The sequence below is a fragment of the Hakea prostrata genome, chromosome 11, assembly GCF_041222555.1.
Source record: "Hakea prostrata isolate BN-2017 chromosome 11, UWA_Hpros_2, whole genome shotgun sequence".
In the NCBI taxonomy this organism is placed as follows: domain Eukaryota; kingdom Viridiplantae; phylum Streptophyta; class Magnoliopsida; order Proteales; family Proteaceae; genus Hakea; species Hakea prostrata.
This window is the reverse complement of record NC_142610.1, coordinates 22,058,452-22,076,902: the sequence shown is the minus strand read 5'-3', so window position 1 is coordinate 22,076,902 and position 18,451 is coordinate 22,058,452. Positions and strand designations below refer to the sequence as shown.

Here is an 18,451-nt window from a genome sequence, read left to right as displayed (position 1 = left end):
ACGTTGTGCAAGACTGCTAATCACATTCCGTGCTCTTTCTTTTCCACCCTCTTCAGTTTCTGCATAGAACGTGAACTCAGTAGGAAGTACATACTTAGCGAGGAAGACGAAAAGATTTCTCTCTTACTCTGTTTTCATCTATTTTGTATTCTGAAACATCTCTTCTTGGTTGAACTGGAGAGCCTATAATGGATTCAGAACTGGTTGATGTGGTCTTCTCATGGTCTCCTAGAGATGTTCTCAACGACAAACACTACAAATCTAAGGTACTCAAAATTTCTACTTCTCACCTGCATGGCCACACTCATCCAAGGTGCTAAATACATTATACATGGACGTTCTTCTGTACAGAAGACTACTTCTCTTTAAAAACTGATGTGAATTTTCAAATATTTTTGCTCCCCATTACAATTTTACAGGTGAAGAAGATCCCTAAGACTTTCTCGTCAGTAGAGGATTACTTTGCTGCATATATTCCACCCATTATTGAGGAAACACACGCTGAACTTTATTCATGCATGATGACTCTGTCCCAAGCACCCAGATGTCAAATAGTTCATGTGGAAGAAGACAAAGAGGATTTCGAGCCGCCAAGAGATTTGTTTTATAACATTGAAGTCTTGAATGAGGATGATGGTAATGGTGGTGAAGAAATTTATAAGCCTCAAGCAGGAGATCTCATTGCTTTATCAGATATAAAACCCAAGTGCTTTGATGATTTAAACAGGCGAAGAAGATCTTATCTTCTTGCTATAGTGACAGCAGGAAAAATGGCAGACGAAGAGGAAGGGGAATTGGAAGATACCTCGTTCTTCAAAATCCGTGCATCAAAACCCATTGTGCTTGAAGGAGTAGAAGTGCAGAACAGTAAACCACTTTTTGCAGTTTATCTGATGAACATGACAACGAATATCCGTATATGGAAAGCGCTGCATCGGGGCCTGGAAGGTGGAAGCATGAATGTTATCAAGGAGACCTTATCCATTGATTCCACTGTAAGGAGACACTTCAGCTTCATAATATTGTTCGCATGAATTTGTCATATTTGTAGTTTCCCCTCATTTTCAAATATTTAAGATGACTTTGTAGATTTATATCCTTTCTCATCAGCACAGAAGTCTAATATGGTGTTGCATCATGCATGTTAAACTGAGCTTTGAAAGAACCAACCAAAATTCTAGACATTAAAACAATTCCCAACCATCACATTGATCCATCTGCCACAAAATAAAAGAACACATTTCTTTTGAATTTCTCCAAAGTAGGAAGCCACATTACTCAAGAGATTTTGAGGAGAAATCTCATACACTAATATAAGTTCAAGTAGAGGATATCAAGCCTGAAATAGAAAAGCTAAGATTTGCTGATACATCTTTGCTAATGATAGGTTGGGATTGATTGCAATCAGTGCTTACTGTCACAAGATGGAAGTACTAGTGAAAATTCCCTTCTCCCAGATCTAAGAAGCTTGGGCCTGAATGAATCACAGACTGATGCAGTGGTAAGATCCATTTCTAAAAGGAGTTGCTACCACAAGAGTTCAGTGAAGCTTATTTGGGGTCCGCCAGGTACTGGCAAAACAAAGACAGTTGGAACTTTGCTCTGGGTACTTCAAAAACTGAAATGCAGAACCCTTACATGCACTCCAACTAATATTGCCTTACTGGAAGTCACATCACGCCTCCTGAAGTTGGCAAGGGAATCACTTCAGCAGCGTAATTATGGCTTGGGAGATATAGTGTTATTTGGTAATAAGAAGACAATGAAGATTAAGGATCATAAAGATCTCCATGATGTTTTTTTGGATTATCGTGTTCGAAAGCTCGCAAAATGCTGTGCCCCATACTCAGGGTGGAATCATCAGCTAAAATCCATGATATCTTTGCTTGAACATGCAGGTACTCTGTATCTTTCTTATTTGGATAATAAGAAGGAAGAGAAGAAAAAAAAGGTTGTTTCTCAGGAAGGGAAAAAACACGATCGAAACAGAGAAAGAAGAGGATATTTCAGGGAGGCTGAAGGGAAAAAGGAAAGAAAAATGAACTTGAAAGAAGTAAAAAGCGAAAAAAATCCTGCTCAAGGCTGTAAACAATTGAATTGCCTGGAACCAACGGATACTTCTGAAACCATGAAAGATGTTTTGAGAATTGAGGAGTTTATCAAGAAAAGTTTCACTGGTACTCAAATGGGAATCAAATCCTTAATTCCAATTTTGTGTAAGCACATACCTACGTCCATCATTTCATTGAGAGTACTAAAAGTCATGAGTAAAGCTCTGCATTTGCTTGAATACCTTGGAACCCTGTTACATGGAACTGCAACTGATGAAGAGCTCAAGAGTGTCTTTGTTGATTCTGAAGATTTTAAGGCAACAGTCAAGGGCTCCAAAAAGATGTTGCTTGAAAAGACCAAAAATGAGTGCCTTGAGATTCTCAAAAACCTTCTTGAAGACTTTTCTCTTCCTGATTGTACGGACGAATATTTTCTCAAGAATTTTTGTTTGAAACATGCTTACCTGATTTTCTGCACTGCTTCATGCTCTGCTAAGTTGCACACAGATGGGGCGGCACCATTGGAGATTCTGGTCATTGATGAAGCAGCGCAGCTTAAAGAATGTGAATCAGCCATCCCCCTCCAACTCCCTGGTATCCGGCATGCCATTCTCATAGGTGACGAACGACAACTCCCTGCAATGATCCGAAGCGAGGTTGGAATTTCTCCTTTCTTTCTTTTCTCCCATTTCATTATTTTTTTTTGTAGTTTTCTCTTATTTGAAATCGTTCCATTTGTTAGATTTCAGAGAAGGCTGAATTTGGAAGAAGTCTTTTCCAAAGGTTGCTATTACTTGGACACAAGAAGCATCTTCTCAATATCCAGTATAGAATGCACCCATCAATAAGCCAATTCCCAAACACACAATTCTATGGAAAACAGATCTTGGATGCTGCAAATGTCAAAGAAAAAAGCTACGAAAGACACTTCCTTCAAGGTAATATGTATGGGCCCTATTCATTTATAAATGTTTCTTATGGAAGGGAGCAACAGGATGGGTATGGCAAGAGAAATATGGTGGAGGTGGCAGTAATTTCTGAGATAGTTGAAAGCCTCTTTAAAGGTATATATATATTTCTTCATGTTTCATTCCTTTGTGTGTAGATTATATGTGGATCTGTACCTACATTATCCATTACATTGTTACAGCATCATCTGCTTCAAGGCAGAATCTTAGTGTTGGCGTAATATCTCCATATAAAGCTCAAGTTTTTGCAATTAAAGAGAAACTCGGGAACACAATCAGTACACAGAACGAGTTCTCTGTGAGTGTTCGGACAGTTGATGGTTTTCAAGGTGGTGAGGAAGATGTAATAATAATCTCCACTGTCAGGTCCAATGGGAAAGGATCAGTGGGTTTTCTTGCTAATCTTCAACGTACGAATGTAGCTTTGACCAGGGCAAGGTACATGATCATAGCTTATATACTTGTGTAATAATGTTTTGACTCTTTCGGTTTATGATTCTTGGTTGCTCTCCTTGCAGGTACTGCCTCTGGGTATTGGGTAATGGTCCAACTTTAATCAACAGTGGTTCCATTTGGAAGGAACTAGTCCTTGATGCAAGGGATCGAAGGTGTTTTTTTGATGCTGACAAGGACAAGTGCTTGAAGGAAGCGATGATTTCTGGTCTGGTTGAACTTGGTGAATTTGAAAACCTACTTAATACAGATTCTCTGCTCTTTGGTGAAGCAAAATGGAAGGTAATGTTGGCTGGATTTATTGTGGTTTATCTTGTCTTACTCTTTTTTTATAATTGTGCAAGCAGCATACTTAAATCTGTATTATGTCACTGGATTTGATCTTGACTGTCTATAGTCAACTTGTTTATGATTAATGCAAACTAATATAGGCTTAAAGCTGATTAGTGACTAATATGCTGTTTCATTCTAAGTATTTGTTAAGTCTATATCTTATTAAATATCCTTTTTTTTCTATACAAACCAAACATTCTTTGCAACAAAGAACGGTTCTGCAACCTGGGTTTAATGAGGTTTTAGATTTGACTTCTTGAAATTAATTTCTTTTGCACCTTTAAGTTGAATTTCTCTCTTTGTAGAATAAGTCGTTCTTCAAAATTTGCACCTTTTTCCTCTTTTCCATCTTTAGCAATAAGCTCTTCCTCTCAAAATAGATAACGAGTTGCACTAATTTTCAACAGGTTGTCTTCAGCAATGATTTCCGGAAATCCATGGCCAAAATAAGGAATGAGACTAAGAAACAACTGCTTCCTCTCTTAAATAAGCTTTCAACTGGATGGCGTGATCCTCAAAAGCAGAAAGATCTCTTTTTAATGAATGGAATTTCTTCTGAGATGCTGGAAGTATACAAGGTTGATGGGTTGTTAAATCTTGTCTGGACTGTAGATATTCTCAAAGAAAATTCCAAGTGCATCCAAATCCTGAAAGTTTGGGATATATTACCATTTCAAATGATACCAAAACTGGCTGAGCAACTTGATGATGTCTTTGGAAGTTATACAGTAAATGACATGAACCGCTGCAAGTTCAGATATACTGAAGGGTAATTACATGACCATTCCTTAAAATGTATTTTTCAGATAATTAACTGCAAAAGGTCTAACTAGTGACAATATGGGAACAGACCAATGTTTCAGTGAGTTTCTGCAGTACCTATGTGCTTGAATGTTGTATGGATTACAAATCTCATGTTCTCTAATTTGGATCACTAGGAAGCTGGAAGTTCCAATGAGTTGGGAGATCTCATCTGCTGCAAAGTTGATGGACCAGCACAATCCTGATCAAGTGCAGAATTTGTCAAGTCGTTTTGGTTCACTCCACCTGGGAAGAAAATCAAGAGCACCAGCACCGGTAAATAGGTGAGTGGTTTAATGTTGAGGTAGTATTCATACGTTGATATATTGGGAAAATAAGTAGACTAAGGGGTCCATGATTTCTTTGAATTGAAATATGTCCCCAAATACTAGTTCATTTCAGTAGGGAAATTTTGAATAATATAATTGGTGGAGGTCTTCTGTGAAAGTCCAAGGGCTACATGCTGACAGCATGAAGCATTCAGCTCAAACAAGCTGAGTAGCCTCACCATCTTGTTCAGTAGGAGCTGCAAATTATAATAGAGAACAACCATTTTCATTTCTGAAAGTCCGCAGATTTTTTTTTCTGTTCAGTTTCATTATATGCAAGATCTTCTATGCTTAAATAGCTGAAGATCACTTTGGTGGTTTACTAGAAAGAATTGATAATTCTTGACTATTGGAACCAGTGCTCGAGACTACAGAACCAACAGTTTGACTGAAACTACAAGGATGAACCAAAGGAGTCATGGAAGGATTCTGAACTGTGGTAAGTTATGCACATTCCTAAAACTGATGAATCTACTGTTATCTGATTTACAGTCTGCAGAGACCATTTAATCACATAGCAATTCTTTGTCTAGTTCTATGATTTTATTTGATCAGTAATTTGCTTCTTAGGGAACTAGTTCTATATTTGGTATGTATCCTATAACTTGAACTTTGGATTGATCTACCTACTTAAAGGCATAAGGAACTTGCACTAATCATAAAGCTCTCTTCTTCATCTTGTTGGGTCTCACCATGTTTGAGAACTAGAGAAAATCCACATTTTTCCTTTTCTTTCAATTCCTCCTTGACATTCAAATCTCCATTTGATGCTGAAAGCATCTGCTGCATATCTGAGCAACATTTCCCTTCAAGAAAATTCTTTGCCAGGATTACTCTGACAGAACTGTAGAAATGTTCTGTGTTTCAGACTTTCAGTCTATAGTTATTTTGTACAAGCTAGAGAGGATCTACATATAGGTCGCCAACACATATGATCACTACAAATTTGGTAGATGAAACAGTGTATCTACAGACTCAATTTCATAACAGAAAGGTCTTCAGACCTTTAACCCAAAAATGCTTCAATCGATTTTGTAGCCAAAGAAGATAGGTTGACAAGGGCTAAGGAGGTCGAGTCATCCCTTTCTTCAGAGGATGAAAACTCCCTTATGAGCTCAATTTTCAGCATGAAGAAGAATGTCTGCATGGAAGAGGTTGAGCAAGTGGAGGAATGTTACATCTGGGACTCAGATCCATCTGAGAAGCTTTCCCTGGCAGGTGGTGATGATGATGATGAGGCTGAAGATCTCACTGTCACAGGCCAACGAGGCAAGGTGGGTATTCTTAACAGACCATATCAGTTAACCAAAGTCATATGCATTATATGAAAGTCCCAGTTATGAAATTATATTACTTTTTGTTAGAATTGTCTACTTGATTGGTGTTTATAGGTGGCTTGCCTTCATTATCCCCATTCAAGGCATCTCTGTGCAAAATTTCGCTTCGACAGAACTCCTCACGAGGATTACTGTGAACAGGTGATTAAACTTTTACAGTCCTCAAAACTCTGCAACTGATACATATTCTATCAAACCAGAATTTTAGTTGATTGGTTCTCTCTTTTTCTTCTTTCTTGGTGAACAGAAGTGAGATATTGGTGAATGGTTCTTATTTTTCTCATTATAGCATTAGTATCGTAAGATGTCTTTGTTGATTTCAAAATTACCAGAGAAAAGTAACTAAAATATATGTTTTGATGGTTGCAGTGCTACTGTTATGTTTGTGATATTATTGCCCCTTGCAAATTCTGGAAGATATCAGAAGGTCAACATTGTGATGCAACAGATTATGAAGAACGGTGGAATAACCTGAGGAGAATGAATAAATCAGCATCACCATCAACCAGTACTGAAGAAACAGTGTCATTTTAGTTTTTTACATTTCTATCTCAATGACCCATTTTGGAGTCTTAGATTCTGAGTGCTGTAGATTTTTTCCAGTGAAACCAGACTTAAAAAAAAATTCCCTGATGGGATTTTCAAAAGTGTAAATAGTGGATTCAGATCTGCTCTGTAATATGCTTTGATATAAACAATAATGAAAGTCTCTCCCTTCTTTTTTGCTTGCTAGTTTGCTTGTTCTTGGCAAGGATCTTTCTAAATTACAGATATATTCCCTGTGATTACTTCCTGAAGTTTTCAAACTAGGCAAGTTTGAAATTTAAGAATTTAAGAATTTTGGTATTTGTTTTAACAGAAAAAATCAAATAAATAACTTAATTAGATAATTTTATCGTTCGAAATAGGTATTACCCTATTTGCATTCTATTAATTATCGAACGGATTTGAATATTCTTAAATAGATATTGATTCGAAAGCAAATTTCGATTATTCAAATCATGCTAATCATGCTACTGTAACGTAGAAAGTGTGTCAATTTCCACCTCTATTCATTCCAAACCCAGTGTAACATAATCATTACTTTTCGTGTTTCCGTTTGGGTTTTGTTAAGACTTTCAAAAACCGGAAACGGACCAATCGAACTGAAATTGAGTCAAATGGTATTAATATGAAATTATTTCTGACAGATAAAATGAAAAAAAATAATAATAAACTGAAATAATTGTAGACTTTTCTAGTATCGTTTTCATTTGCTATATTTACCTATTTTTAAATAATCATAATTTTTTATTGTTGGCAAAAAAAAAAGTTTGATTTTATAAATTTTAGAACTTGTAGTGAAAAAAAAAAAGTCCTATCATGAATTCTAGATTGTTGGGCCAAAAAAAAATCATGAATTCCAGATTATTCACAATAGTCCTCTACAAAATTAATACCATACAACACAAAACAGTAACTTACAAGTCCACTAAACATATGTCATACTAAGTAATATTAAGAAAATAATAAATACATTACTCAAAACATATCAACTAATCATCAATCCTTGTAGGCTTTATTACCATTAATCTTTAGTACATTTTCGATTGTTGTTGCATACCACTAACCAAGGTTTAAAGTATCGGTATCGCGTAGCGTATCGGTAAGGTGATTTTAAGAGAAGTATCGAGTATTGTATCGCTCTGACTAATGTATTTTAGTGTAATTCAATGGAGATACGTATTGATATGTATCGTATCGGTTGGGTCAAATATGGATACGTATCGGCTAGTATCGTATGGTGTCGTGGGATACTTTAAACCTTGCCACTAACCATATTACATTTCTCACAACTTTGTTATTATTATTGTCAATGCTAATGATTTCATCATCCTAGCATTTGTGACGCATATTGCTAAGATTTAAACTCAATTCTACACAATCTTACTTTTGAGAGGAGCGAGAAGAGAAGTAGACTTTATCCAAAAGGGTTCAACACAAATTGAAATCATACTCTCGTGAACTCCCCTAGGAATTGAATTTATTGCTAATATTTTGAAAATAATTGTAAGCTTTTCCATGACAAAACTGTCGCCAATTTGGTCCATTGAAAATCCAAAAGCAATAAAATATAAGGTGGGTTTGGCATTTGAACCTTGATCCTTTCTCTACTTACAAACATTATTTTTTGGTAATCAAGTTCAGATGAAACTTGGATATGCAAGCATTTTTACCCTATTACATTTTTTGACCTTTTTATTGGGCTTATAGAATTGGTTCGTGAGTTCCATTCCAATCTGTTTTTATTTGGACCAAAGGGCAGGGAAGAAGGTATCTAAAACAAGGGAAATCCTTTTCTTGAATCCATTTGGCGTGGTCACTTATTTCTTGACCCAGGAGCAAATAAGGAAACCTAAAACTGGGGAAATCCTTTCCTTTGAAATCCATTTGAGGTCACCTATTTCTTGATGTAGGAGCAAAGAAAAGAACTCAAAACTAGGATCTTTATTGTCTTTGTCTATGGTTCAAGGAATATCAGGTTATTGTTTTACCAGCAATGTTCTGCAAAGAATTCTAGGTTTTGAATTTGATCTAATAAGGTGCTCAATAAAAGTCCTACTTTGGGTGTCTTAACTTTTCAAATATATAGTGAGGATCAATGTTAAAAAACACCAAGGAGAATCAAATCTGTGACCTCTTCACTAAGAAATACTGGTCATTGCCAATTAAGCTAACTTGTCAAAGTGTGCAAGACTTCTAATCACATTCCATGCTCTTTCTTTTCCACCCTCTTCAGTTTCTTCATAGAACCTGAACTCATTAGGAAGTACTTAACGAGGAAGTAGAAAAGATTTCTCTCCTACTCTGTTTTCATTTGTTTTGTAGTCTGAAACCTCTCTTCTTGGTTGCACTAGAAAGCCTATAATGGATTCAGAACTGGTAGATGTGGTCTTCTCATGGTCTCCTGGAGATGTTCTCAACGACCAACTCTTCAAATCTAAGGTACTCAAATTTCTACTCTCACCTACTGCATGGCCACATTCATCAAAGGTGCTAAATGCATGGACATGCTTCTGTACAGAAAACTAATTCTCTTTAAAAACTGACGTGAAATTTTTCAAAATCTTTTTGCTCCACCTTACAATTTTACAGGTGAAGAAGATCCCCAAGACGTTCTCGTCAGTAGAGGATTACTTTGCTTCTTATATTCCACCCCTCATTGAGGAAACACACGCTGACCTTTGTTCATGCATGAAGACTCTGTCCCAAGCACCCAGATGTCAAATAGTTCATGCAGAAGTAGATGAACATTTCAAGCCCCGAAGAGATGTGTTTTATAACATTGAAGTCTTAAACGAGAATGATCGCAATGGTGACAAAGAAATCTATAAGCCTCAAGCAGGAGATCTCATTGCTTTATCAGATATAAAGCCCAAGTACATTGATGATTTAAACAGGCCAAGAAGAACTTACCTTCTCGCTATAGTGACAGCAGGAAGAACGGCACACGAAGAGGAAGAGGTAGCAGATACCTCGTTCTTCAAAATCCGTACATCAGAACCCATTGTGTTTGAAGGAATAGAGCTGCAGAAGAAACCACTTTTTGCTGTTTATCTGATTAACATGACAACGAATATCCGCATATGGAAAGCGCTGCATCCGGACCTGAAATGTGGAAACATGAATGTTATCAAGGAGGTCTTGTCCCCTGATTCCACTGTAAGGAGACTCTTTTTAACTTCATTGATATGGATCCGTATGAATTTGTTCATATTTGTAGTTTCCCCTCATTTTCATAGTCTGTAGTTAATGGAATGCTGATGAAACCTCTGCCCAGTATATCAGCCTTACCATGGACTCAAAGATTCAAGATGACTTTGAAGATTTATGTCCATTCTCATCAGCACCAGAATGTATAATATGGCATTGCATCATGCATATTTGAGTGAAATTTGAAAGAACCAACTAAAATAACTTCCAACCATCATATTGATCCATCTTCCACAAAATCAAATGGGGGTGAAGAATGAATTCCTTTCGAATTTCTCCAAAGTAGGAAGCCAAATTATTCAAGAGACCATGAGGAGAAGTCTCATATTTTGCACTTAATTTGGTATCATTTATAAGTTCAAGAAGAGGGTATCATGCCCAAAATAGAAAAGCTAAGATTTGCTGATACATCTTTTCTAATGATAGGTTGGGATTGATTGCGATCACTGCTTACTGTCACAAGATGGAAGTACTAGCGAAAATTCCCTTCTCCCGGAGCTAAGAAGCTTCCACCTCAATGAATCACAGACTGATGCAGTGGTAAGATCCATTTCTAAAAGGAGTTGCTACCATAAGAGTTCAGTGAAGCTTATTTGGGGTCCGCCGGGTACTGGAAAAACAAAAACAGTTGGAATTTTGCTCTGGGTACTTCTAAAACTGAAATGCAGAACCCTTACATGCACTCCAACTAATATTGCCTTACTGAAAGTCACATCACGCCTCCTGAAGGTGGCAAGCGAGTCACTTCAGCATCACAATTATGGCTTGGGAGATATAGTGTTAATTGGTAATAAGGAGACAATGATGATGAAAGATCATAAAGATCTTCATGATGTTTTTTTGGACTATCGTGTCCGAGAGCTTGCAAAATGCTTTGCACCATTCTCAGGGTGGAGTCATCAACTAAAATCCATGATACCTTTGCTTGAAGATGCAGGTAATGTGTATCTTTCTTATTTGGAGAAAAAGAAGGAAGAACAAAACAGAGAGAGATGGGAATATTTCTGGGAAGCTGAAGGGATAAACCAAGGGAAAAAGGAAAGAAAACTGAACTTGAAAGAAGGAAAAAACGAAAATTTTCCTGCTCAAAACTCTAAACAATTGAATTGCCTGGAACCAACGGATACTTCTGAAACCAATAAAGATGTTTTGAGAATTGAGGAGTTTATCAAGAAAAGTTTCACTGATACTCAAATGGGCATCAAATACTTAATTCCAATTTTGTGTAAGCACATACCTTCGTCCATCATTTCATTGAGAGTACTAGAAGTCATGAGTAAAGCTCTACATTTGCTTGGATACCTTGGAACTCTGTTACATGGATCCGCAACTGATGAAGAGCTCAAGAGTGTCTTTGTTGATTCCGAAGATTTAAAGGCAACAGTCAATCACTCCAAAAAGATATTGCTTGAAAATACTAAAAATGAGTGCCTTGAGATTCTCAAAAACCTTCTTGAAGACTTTTCTCTTCCTGATTGTACGAATAAATTTTTTCTCGAGAATTTCTGTTTGAAACATGCTTACCTGATTTTCTGCACTGCTTCAAGTTCTGCTAAGTTGCACACAGATGGGGCGGCACCATTGGAAATTCTGGTCATTGATGAAGCAGCACAGCTTAAAGAATGTGAATCAGCCATCCCCCTCCAACTCCCTGGTATCCGGCATGCCATTCTCATAGGTGACGAACGACAACTCCCTGCAATGATCCGAAGCGAGGTTGGAATTTCTCCTTTCTTTCTTTTCTCCCATTTCATTATTTTTTTGTAGTTTTCTCTTATTTGAAATCGTTCCATTTGTTAGATTTCAGAGAAGGCTGAATTTGGAAGAAGTCTTTTCCAAAGGTTGCTATCACTTGGACACAAGAAGCATCTTCTCAATACCCAGTATAGAATGCATCCATCAATAAGTCAATTCCCGAACACAGAATTCTATGGAAAACAGATCTTGGATGCTGCAAATGTCAAAGAAAGAAGCTACGAAAGACACTTCCTTCAAGGTAATATGTATGGGCCCTATTCATTTATAAATGTTTCCTATGGAAGGGAGCAAGAGGATGGGTATGGCAGGAGAAACATGGTGGAGGTGGCAGTAATTTCTGAGATAGTGAAAAGCCTCTTTAAAGGTATATATATTTCTTCATGTTTCATTCCTTTGTGTGTAGATTATATGTGGATCTGTACCTACATTATCCATTACATTGTTACAGCATCATCTGCTTCAAGGCAGAAGCTTAGTGTTGGGGTAACATCTCCATATAAGGCTCAAGTTTTTGCGATTAAAGAGAAACTCGGGAACACAATCAGTACACAGAACAAGTTCTGTGTGAGTGTTCGGACAGTTGATGGTTTTCAAGGTGGTGAGGAAGATGTAATAATAATCTCCACTGTCAGGTCCAATGGGAAAGGATCAGTGGGTTTTCTTGCTAATCTTCAACGTACGAATGTAGCTTTGACCAGGGCAAGGTACATGATCATAGCTTATATACTTGTGTAATAATGTTTTGACTCTTTCAGTTTATGATTCTTGGTTGCTTTCCTTGCAGGTACTGCCTCTGGGTATTGGGTAATGGTCCAACTTTAATCAACAGTGGTTCCATTTGGAAGAAAGTAGTCCTTGATGCAAAGAATAGAAGGTGTTTTTTTGATGCTGACAAGGACAAGTGCTTGAAGGAAGCGATGATTTCTGCTCTGGTTGAACTTGGTGAATTTGAGAACCTACATAATATAGATTCTCTACTCTTTGGTGGAGCAACATGGAAGGTAATGTTGGCTGGATTTATTGTGTTTTACCTTGTCTTACTCTTCTTTCATAATTGTGGAAGCAGCATACTTAAATCTGTATTATGTCACTGGATTTGATCTTGAGTGTCTCTAGTCAACTCATTTATGATTAGTGCAAACAAATAATAGGCTTAAAGCTGATCAGTGACTAATATGCTGTTTCTTTTTAAGTACTTGTTAGGTCTATATCTTATTAAATATCCTCTTCTTTCTATACAAAGCAAACATTCTTTGCAACAAAGGACACTTCTGCTACCCAAGTCTAATGAGTTTTTAGATTTGACTTCTTGGAATGAATTTATTTTACACCTTTAAGTTGAATTTCTCTCATTGTACAATAAGTCAGTCTTCATATTCACACATTTTCCCTCTTTAGTAATAAACTCTTACTCTCAAAATAGATAACAAGTTGCATTAATGCTCAACAGGTTGTCTTTAGCAATGATTTCTGGAAATCCATGGCTAAAGTAAGGAATGAGACTAAGAAAGAAGTGTTTGCTCTCTTGAATAAGCTTGCAAGTGGATGGCGTGATCCTCAAAAGCAGAAAAATCTCTTTTTAATGGATGGAACTTCTTCCGAGATGCTGGAAGTATACAAGGTTGATGGGTTGTTAAATCTTGTCTGGACTGTAGATATTCTCAAAGAAAATGCCCAGTGCATCCAAGTCCTGAAAGTTTGGGATATTTTACCATTTCAAATGATACCAAAACTGGTTGAGCGACTGGATGATGTCTTTGGAAATTATACAGTAGATGACATAAACTGCTGCAAGTTCAGATGTACTGAAGGGTAATTACATGACCATTCCTTAAAATATATTTTTCAAATAATTTTAACAGAAAAATGGATCTAACTAGTAATGATATGGGAACAGATCAATGTTTTGTGACCTTGTGTGGTACCTATGAGCTTGAATGTTGGATGGATTAAAAATCTCATGTTCTCTAATTTGGATCACCAGGAAGCTGGAAGTTCCAATGAGTTGGGAGATCTCATCTGCTGGAAAGTTGATGGGCCAGCACAATCCTGATCAAGCACAGAATTTGTCAAGTCGTTTTGGTTCGCTCCACCTGGGAAGAAAATCAGAAGCACCAGTACCGGTAAATAGGTGAGTTGTTTAATGTTGAGGTAGTATTCATACACTGATGTATTGGGAAATAAGTAGACTAAGGTGTACATGATTTCTTTGAATTGAAATGTCCCCAAGTACTAGTTCCTTTCAGTAGTGAAATTTTGAATAATTTAATTGGTGGAGATTTTCTGTGAAAGTCCAAGGGCTACATGCTGATAGCATGAGGAGTTCAACTCAAACACTCTGAGTAGCCTCACCATCTTGTTCTGTATGAGCTGCAAATTATAATAGACAACAACCATTTTAATTTCTGAAAGTCTGCAGCTTTTTTTTCTGTTCACTTTCACTGTATGAAAGATCTTCTATGCTTAAATAGCTGAAGATCACTTTGGTGGTTTACTATAAAGAATTGATAATTCTTGACCACTGGAATCAGTGCTCAAGACTGCAAAACCAACGATATGGCTGATACTACAAGGAAGAACCGAGGCAGTCATGCAAGGATTCTGAAACGTGGTAAGTTACGCAAATTCCTAAAACTGTTATCTGATTTACAGTCTGCACAGACCATTTAATCACACAAAAACCCTTTGTCTGGTTCTATGATTTTACTCGATCAGTATTTGCATTTTTTACTCTTAGGAACTAGTTCTGTATTAGGTATGTGACCTATAACTTGAACTCTGGATTGATCTACCTACTTAAAGGCATAAGGAACTTGCACTAATCATAAACCTCTCCTCTCCATCTTGTTGGGTCTCACCATGTTTGGGAACTAGAGAAAATCCACATTTGTCCTCTTCTTGCAATCCCTCCGGCCATGACATTCAAATCTTCATTTGATGCTGAAATGATCTGCTGCATATCTGAGCAAAATTTTCCGTCAACAAAATTCTTTGCCATGAATGCTCTGACTGAACTGTAGAAATGTACAGTGTGTCAGTCTATATTTATTTTGTACAAGAGAGGATCTACATATAGGTCGCGGATGCATATGATCACTATGTATTTGGTAGACGAAACAGTGTACGTACAAACTCAATTTCATAATAGACAGGTCTTCAGACCTTTAACCCAAAGACACTTCAACTGATTTTGTAGCCAAAGAAGATAGGTTGACAAGGGATAAGGAGGTTGAGTCATCCCTTTCTTCAGAGGATGAAAACTCTACGTTCAGCTCAATTTTCAGCATGAATAATGTCTGCATGGATGATTTTGAGGAAGTGGAGATCTGTTACTTCTGGGACTCAGATCCATCTGAGAAGCTTTCCCTTGCAGGTGGTGGTAATGATGATGATGATGATGAGGCTAAATATCTCACTATCATAGATGAACGAAGCAAGGTGGTATTCTTAACAGACCATATCAGTTAACCAAAACACATTATATGAAAATCCCAGTCATGAAATTATTTTTTGTCTGAATTGTCTACTTCATTGGTGTTTATAGGCGGCTTGAATTCATCATCCCCATTCAAGGCATCTCTATCCAAAATTTCCCTTCAACAGAACTCCTCACGAGGATTACTGTTCGGATTACTGTGAACAGGTGATCAAACTTTTACAACCCTCAAAACTCTGTAATTGGTATATTGTCTATCAAACCAGAATTTTAGTTGATTGGTGCTCTCTTTTTCTTCTTTTCTTAGTGCAAAGAAATGGTTTTTTTTTTTTGGGTTGGGGGGAGGGGGGTGAGGGAGGCAGGCGGGGAGTGGGGTTGAGGGAGGTGACGAGATATTGGTGAATGGTTCTTATTTTTCTTATTTAAGCATTAGTATCATAAGATGTCTATATTGATTTCAAGATTACCAGAGAAAAAGTAATCAGAATATATGTTTTGATTGTTGCAGTGCTCTTGTTATGTTTGTGACGTTATTGCCCCTTGCAATTCTACCAGAAGGTGGACATTGGGATGCAACAGAGTATGAAGAATGGTGGAAGAACCTGAGGAGAACAAATAAATCAGCATCACCATCAATCAGTGAAGAAACAGTGTCATTTTAGTTTTTTACATTTATATCTCTATGACTCATTTTGAAGTCTTAGATTCTGAATGATGTAGGATTTTTTTCTCCCCAGTGAAATCAGACTTCAAAATTCCCTGAAGGGATTTTCTAACAATTAAATGTTAGATTCAGATCTAGTCTCTGATATGGTTTGACAGTGGAACGTCTTTGTGATTGGCAATATAAAGTAAAAACAATAATGGAAGTCTCTCCCTGAATCTTGTTCTGGCAAGTTTTTTTTCTTCTGAATTACACATATATTCCCTCTAATTGCAAAATATTACACTAGTTGCTTTTTAAAATTCTTAAAATACATCTTTACTGTTTATTTTTTCTATTAAATGATAATGTCATGACTCAAGACTTTTCAAAAAGCTGAAAATACCCTCTCTTATAGTTAGTTTGACCACAATGTGCTTCATGCTAAATAAACTTATTCTGAAATAACTACAAATCCTGTTATGAAATTACCCTTCTACGCTTCAGAGGTTGAAGAGAATAAAAAAAACTCATATTTCAGGCTCTTGGACCTGTTTCTGTTTACCAAAATATTTAGAATAACCAGATTCATGTTATGACTTAAAAGGAAGATATGTTTCCTTGTTACAATGTGAGAAACAATGAAGTGGGTTCTGTGCAACTAAGGTTTTAATCCACCAAGAATTTTGTTTGTGGATGAAATTTTGAAAATTTCAGTCAAGTTCTTGCATAATTTTGAAAATGCCCAAACATGATTGTTATGATGCCCAACTTTTGTAGGAATGTAATCACACACAGTATTGGAAATTGAGGTTAGACCAAAGTTTGAATAAGCTGTAAAATAGTACTGCCACATCAAAGAGAAATAAGCTCAGAGAAGTCGTCTATCATCCCTAATAAGGCTCCTCTTTCTATCAAGGACATCATAAATTTCAACAATGATAGGTTTCCTTATGTGGTGTTTCAACTGACCATTTTGCATAGATGATAAAAGAACTGTTCTTGAAGACAGACCTCAGTGTAACAACAAAGGTTGCTCCATCATGACCAAGTGGTCATGGTCTTGAGACTAGAAACAGCCTCATAAGGCTTTATACGTTACTGACACACCATAGAACCTGCAATACTGATAGGAAGCCTCGTGAGCTAGGGCATAGAACTTCTCCTCTCACAATTTGACCACCAACCCATCCAACTAGTTAATGCTATAGTAAATTAATAACGTGGGATTTTATCTTTTAATATTGCACTTAAATAATCTATAGAAGTCATAATTTCCATTTTGGCAAAGAACATTGTACTGATTCTAGGTTCTAAATTTGATCTACAGAAGAGTAAAAAGCTTTCGATTTTCAGTTGCATTTGGTTAGCATATACAACGTTGCTGATATATATGCTCGGGTCTGTTATGCTCAACGAATGCAAGGATAAGAGTTGGAGGTTCATTGAAAGCTTCAATCATCTTTACTGCAGTCATCAAAGAAGAATCTTTCGAAAGTATCTAAACTATTATAGAATTGGCTGACATCTACCTTCCATATATGTGAAATTTTCTGTTATTAATAGAAAGAAACACTGTTTCAAGAGAAAATCTTGGAGACAGAACAGATGATGCTTGGATGATTCACAGATGTACCCATTTAATATTCAGCAAGAAACATAACAAAATGAAGTTACTAATCTCGATCAGCACAAAGAGATACATCATATACCTATTCACAAATCACATAAAGGGAAATAGGGTTGGAAAATTACCCGCTTGGCATCGCCTGAGTTTGATTAATCACATTATTGCAAATAGCTTCTTTTTCGTTTGTTGCGAACCAAGAAGACGAAGAAAAGGGACATCGACGTCATTGTATCCTATTAAAGGGGCATATCGGTGATAGAAAAGTCTTAAAACATTCTATCCTTTCCTGCCAACGGAAACAACTAACTCTATTGGGGCTTAAACGGAGACAAAATAATGGGATAAAAGTGGAATTTTAAACCTCGGGTAAAAAGAGGAATTCTTATTCTTGTATTGGACATATTGGTAATTCTACCCCAATGCACCTATGAATCTATGATTTCCGACTCCACTGTTGAGCCCTCTTTAAATCCCAATTTAGGTTGCAATGAGAATTGAGAATAATATAAAAGGGTATTGTGGTCATTAAACATTAATATATTTATGTCTAAATAATATTTGTTGCATCAGAACACGTATTAAATAACTTGAGAATGTCAATGCGTTCAAGTATTCAATATTTGCTTACTGGTTGAGCCATTGAATTGAAATCAACATAAACAGTAATATATTATCATATATACTTTCTGATGATCCAATTAACGAATTACGATAAATTTTTATCCAATTAATGGATGAAAATCGACGGCTGATCAATCTTAATCCCCAGATGGTTGAACCAAGTGGGTAACCATCATTTTGTGTTTATAGATTTTGAGGCTGCAAAATATGATGAAAAAAACAGAGAAACATGTTCTGGTTCGAGTGCTATACTTAGCCATTAAGGATTACTCTCAGTTTTGGGCCTTTTGGCTCGTAGCTCGCTTTTATAGATTCTGTTGGGGCCTTATGGCTAACTT

The 18,451-nt window shown here is 36.6% G+C and overlaps 2 protein-coding genes and 1 long non-coding RNA gene across 4 annotated transcripts; 2 read left to right on the top strand and 1 right to left on the bottom strand.

The window, feature by feature from the left end:
• LOC149000890 (uncharacterized) lies at window positions 1-6,978 on the top strand. Its single transcript, XM_089140925.1, has 12 exons — window positions 1-266; window positions 420-995; window positions 1,388-2,707; window positions 2,794-3,115; window positions 3,202-3,457; window positions 3,538-3,754; window positions 4,213-4,574; window positions 4,744-4,890; window positions 5,295-5,374; window positions 5,974-6,209; window positions 6,327-6,413; window positions 6,642-6,978. Exons 1-12 carry the CDS (start codon window positions 189-191, stop codon window positions 6,804-6,806), a joined length of 3,846 nt encoding a protein of 1,281 aa, XP_088997051.1. The 5' UTR covers window positions 1-188; the 3' UTR covers window positions 6,807-6,978.
• Window positions 6,979-9,000: 2,022 nt separating this feature from the next.
• On the top strand, window positions 9,001-16,096 carry LOC149000889 (uncharacterized). 2 transcript variants are annotated; one of them, XM_089140727.1, is made up of 11 exons: window positions 9,001-9,257; window positions 9,408-9,974; window positions 10,452-11,741; window positions 11,826-12,147; window positions 12,232-12,487; window positions 12,568-12,784; window positions 13,234-13,595; window positions 13,768-13,914; window positions 14,315-14,394; window positions 14,980-15,426; window positions 15,728-16,096. In XM_089140727.1, the coding sequence occupies exons 1-10, from the start codon at window positions 9,180-9,182 to the stop codon at window positions 15,249-15,251; spliced, it is 3,591 nt and encodes a 1,196-aa protein (XP_088996853.1). In that variant the 5' UTR covers window positions 9,001-9,179; the 3' UTR covers window positions 15,252-15,426; window positions 15,728-16,096. The 2 variants fall into 2 exon arrangements, with proteins under 2 accessions (XP_088996853.1, XP_088996852.1); XM_089140726.1 differs by having other exon boundaries at window positions 11,826-12,487.
• Window positions 13,577-17,647, bottom strand: LOC149000888 (uncharacterized). The gene is made up of 3 exons (XR_016170819.1): window positions 17,618-17,647; window positions 14,642-15,198; window positions 13,577-13,876 (listed from the first exon to the last, which is right to left on the bottom strand). It is a non-coding gene; the product is annotated as an uncharacterized LOC149000888 (long non-coding RNA).
• Between the last annotated feature and the right edge of the window lie 804 nt (window positions 17,648-18,451).

Excerpts from the sequence above, each read along its gene's own strand:
- LOC149000890 (XM_089140925.1), top strand. The coding sequence starts at position 189 with ATGGATTCAGAACTGGTTGATGTGGTCTTCTCATGGTCTCCTAGAGAT. Across the intron at positions 267-419 it reads ACAAACACTACAAATCTAAG|GTGAAGAAGATCCCTAAGAC; the intron begins GTACTCAAAATT and ends ACAATTTTACAG. Across the intron at positions 5,375-5,973 it reads TGGAAGGATTCTGAACTGTG|CCAAAGAAGATAGGTTGACA; the intron begins GTAAGTTATGCA and ends TCGATTTTGTAG.
- LOC149000889 (XM_089140726.1), top strand. The coding sequence starts at position 9,180 with ATGGATTCAGAACTGGTAGATGTGGTCTTCTCATGGTCTCCTGGAGAT. Across the intron at positions 12,488-12,567 it reads GTAGCTTTGACCAGGGCAAG|GTACTGCCTCTGGGTATTGG; the intron begins GTACATGATCAT and ends CTTTCCTTGCAG. Across the intron at positions 12,785-13,233 it reads TTGGTGGAGCAACATGGAAG|GTTGTCTTTAGCAATGATTT; the intron begins GTAATGTTGGCT and ends AATGCTCAACAG.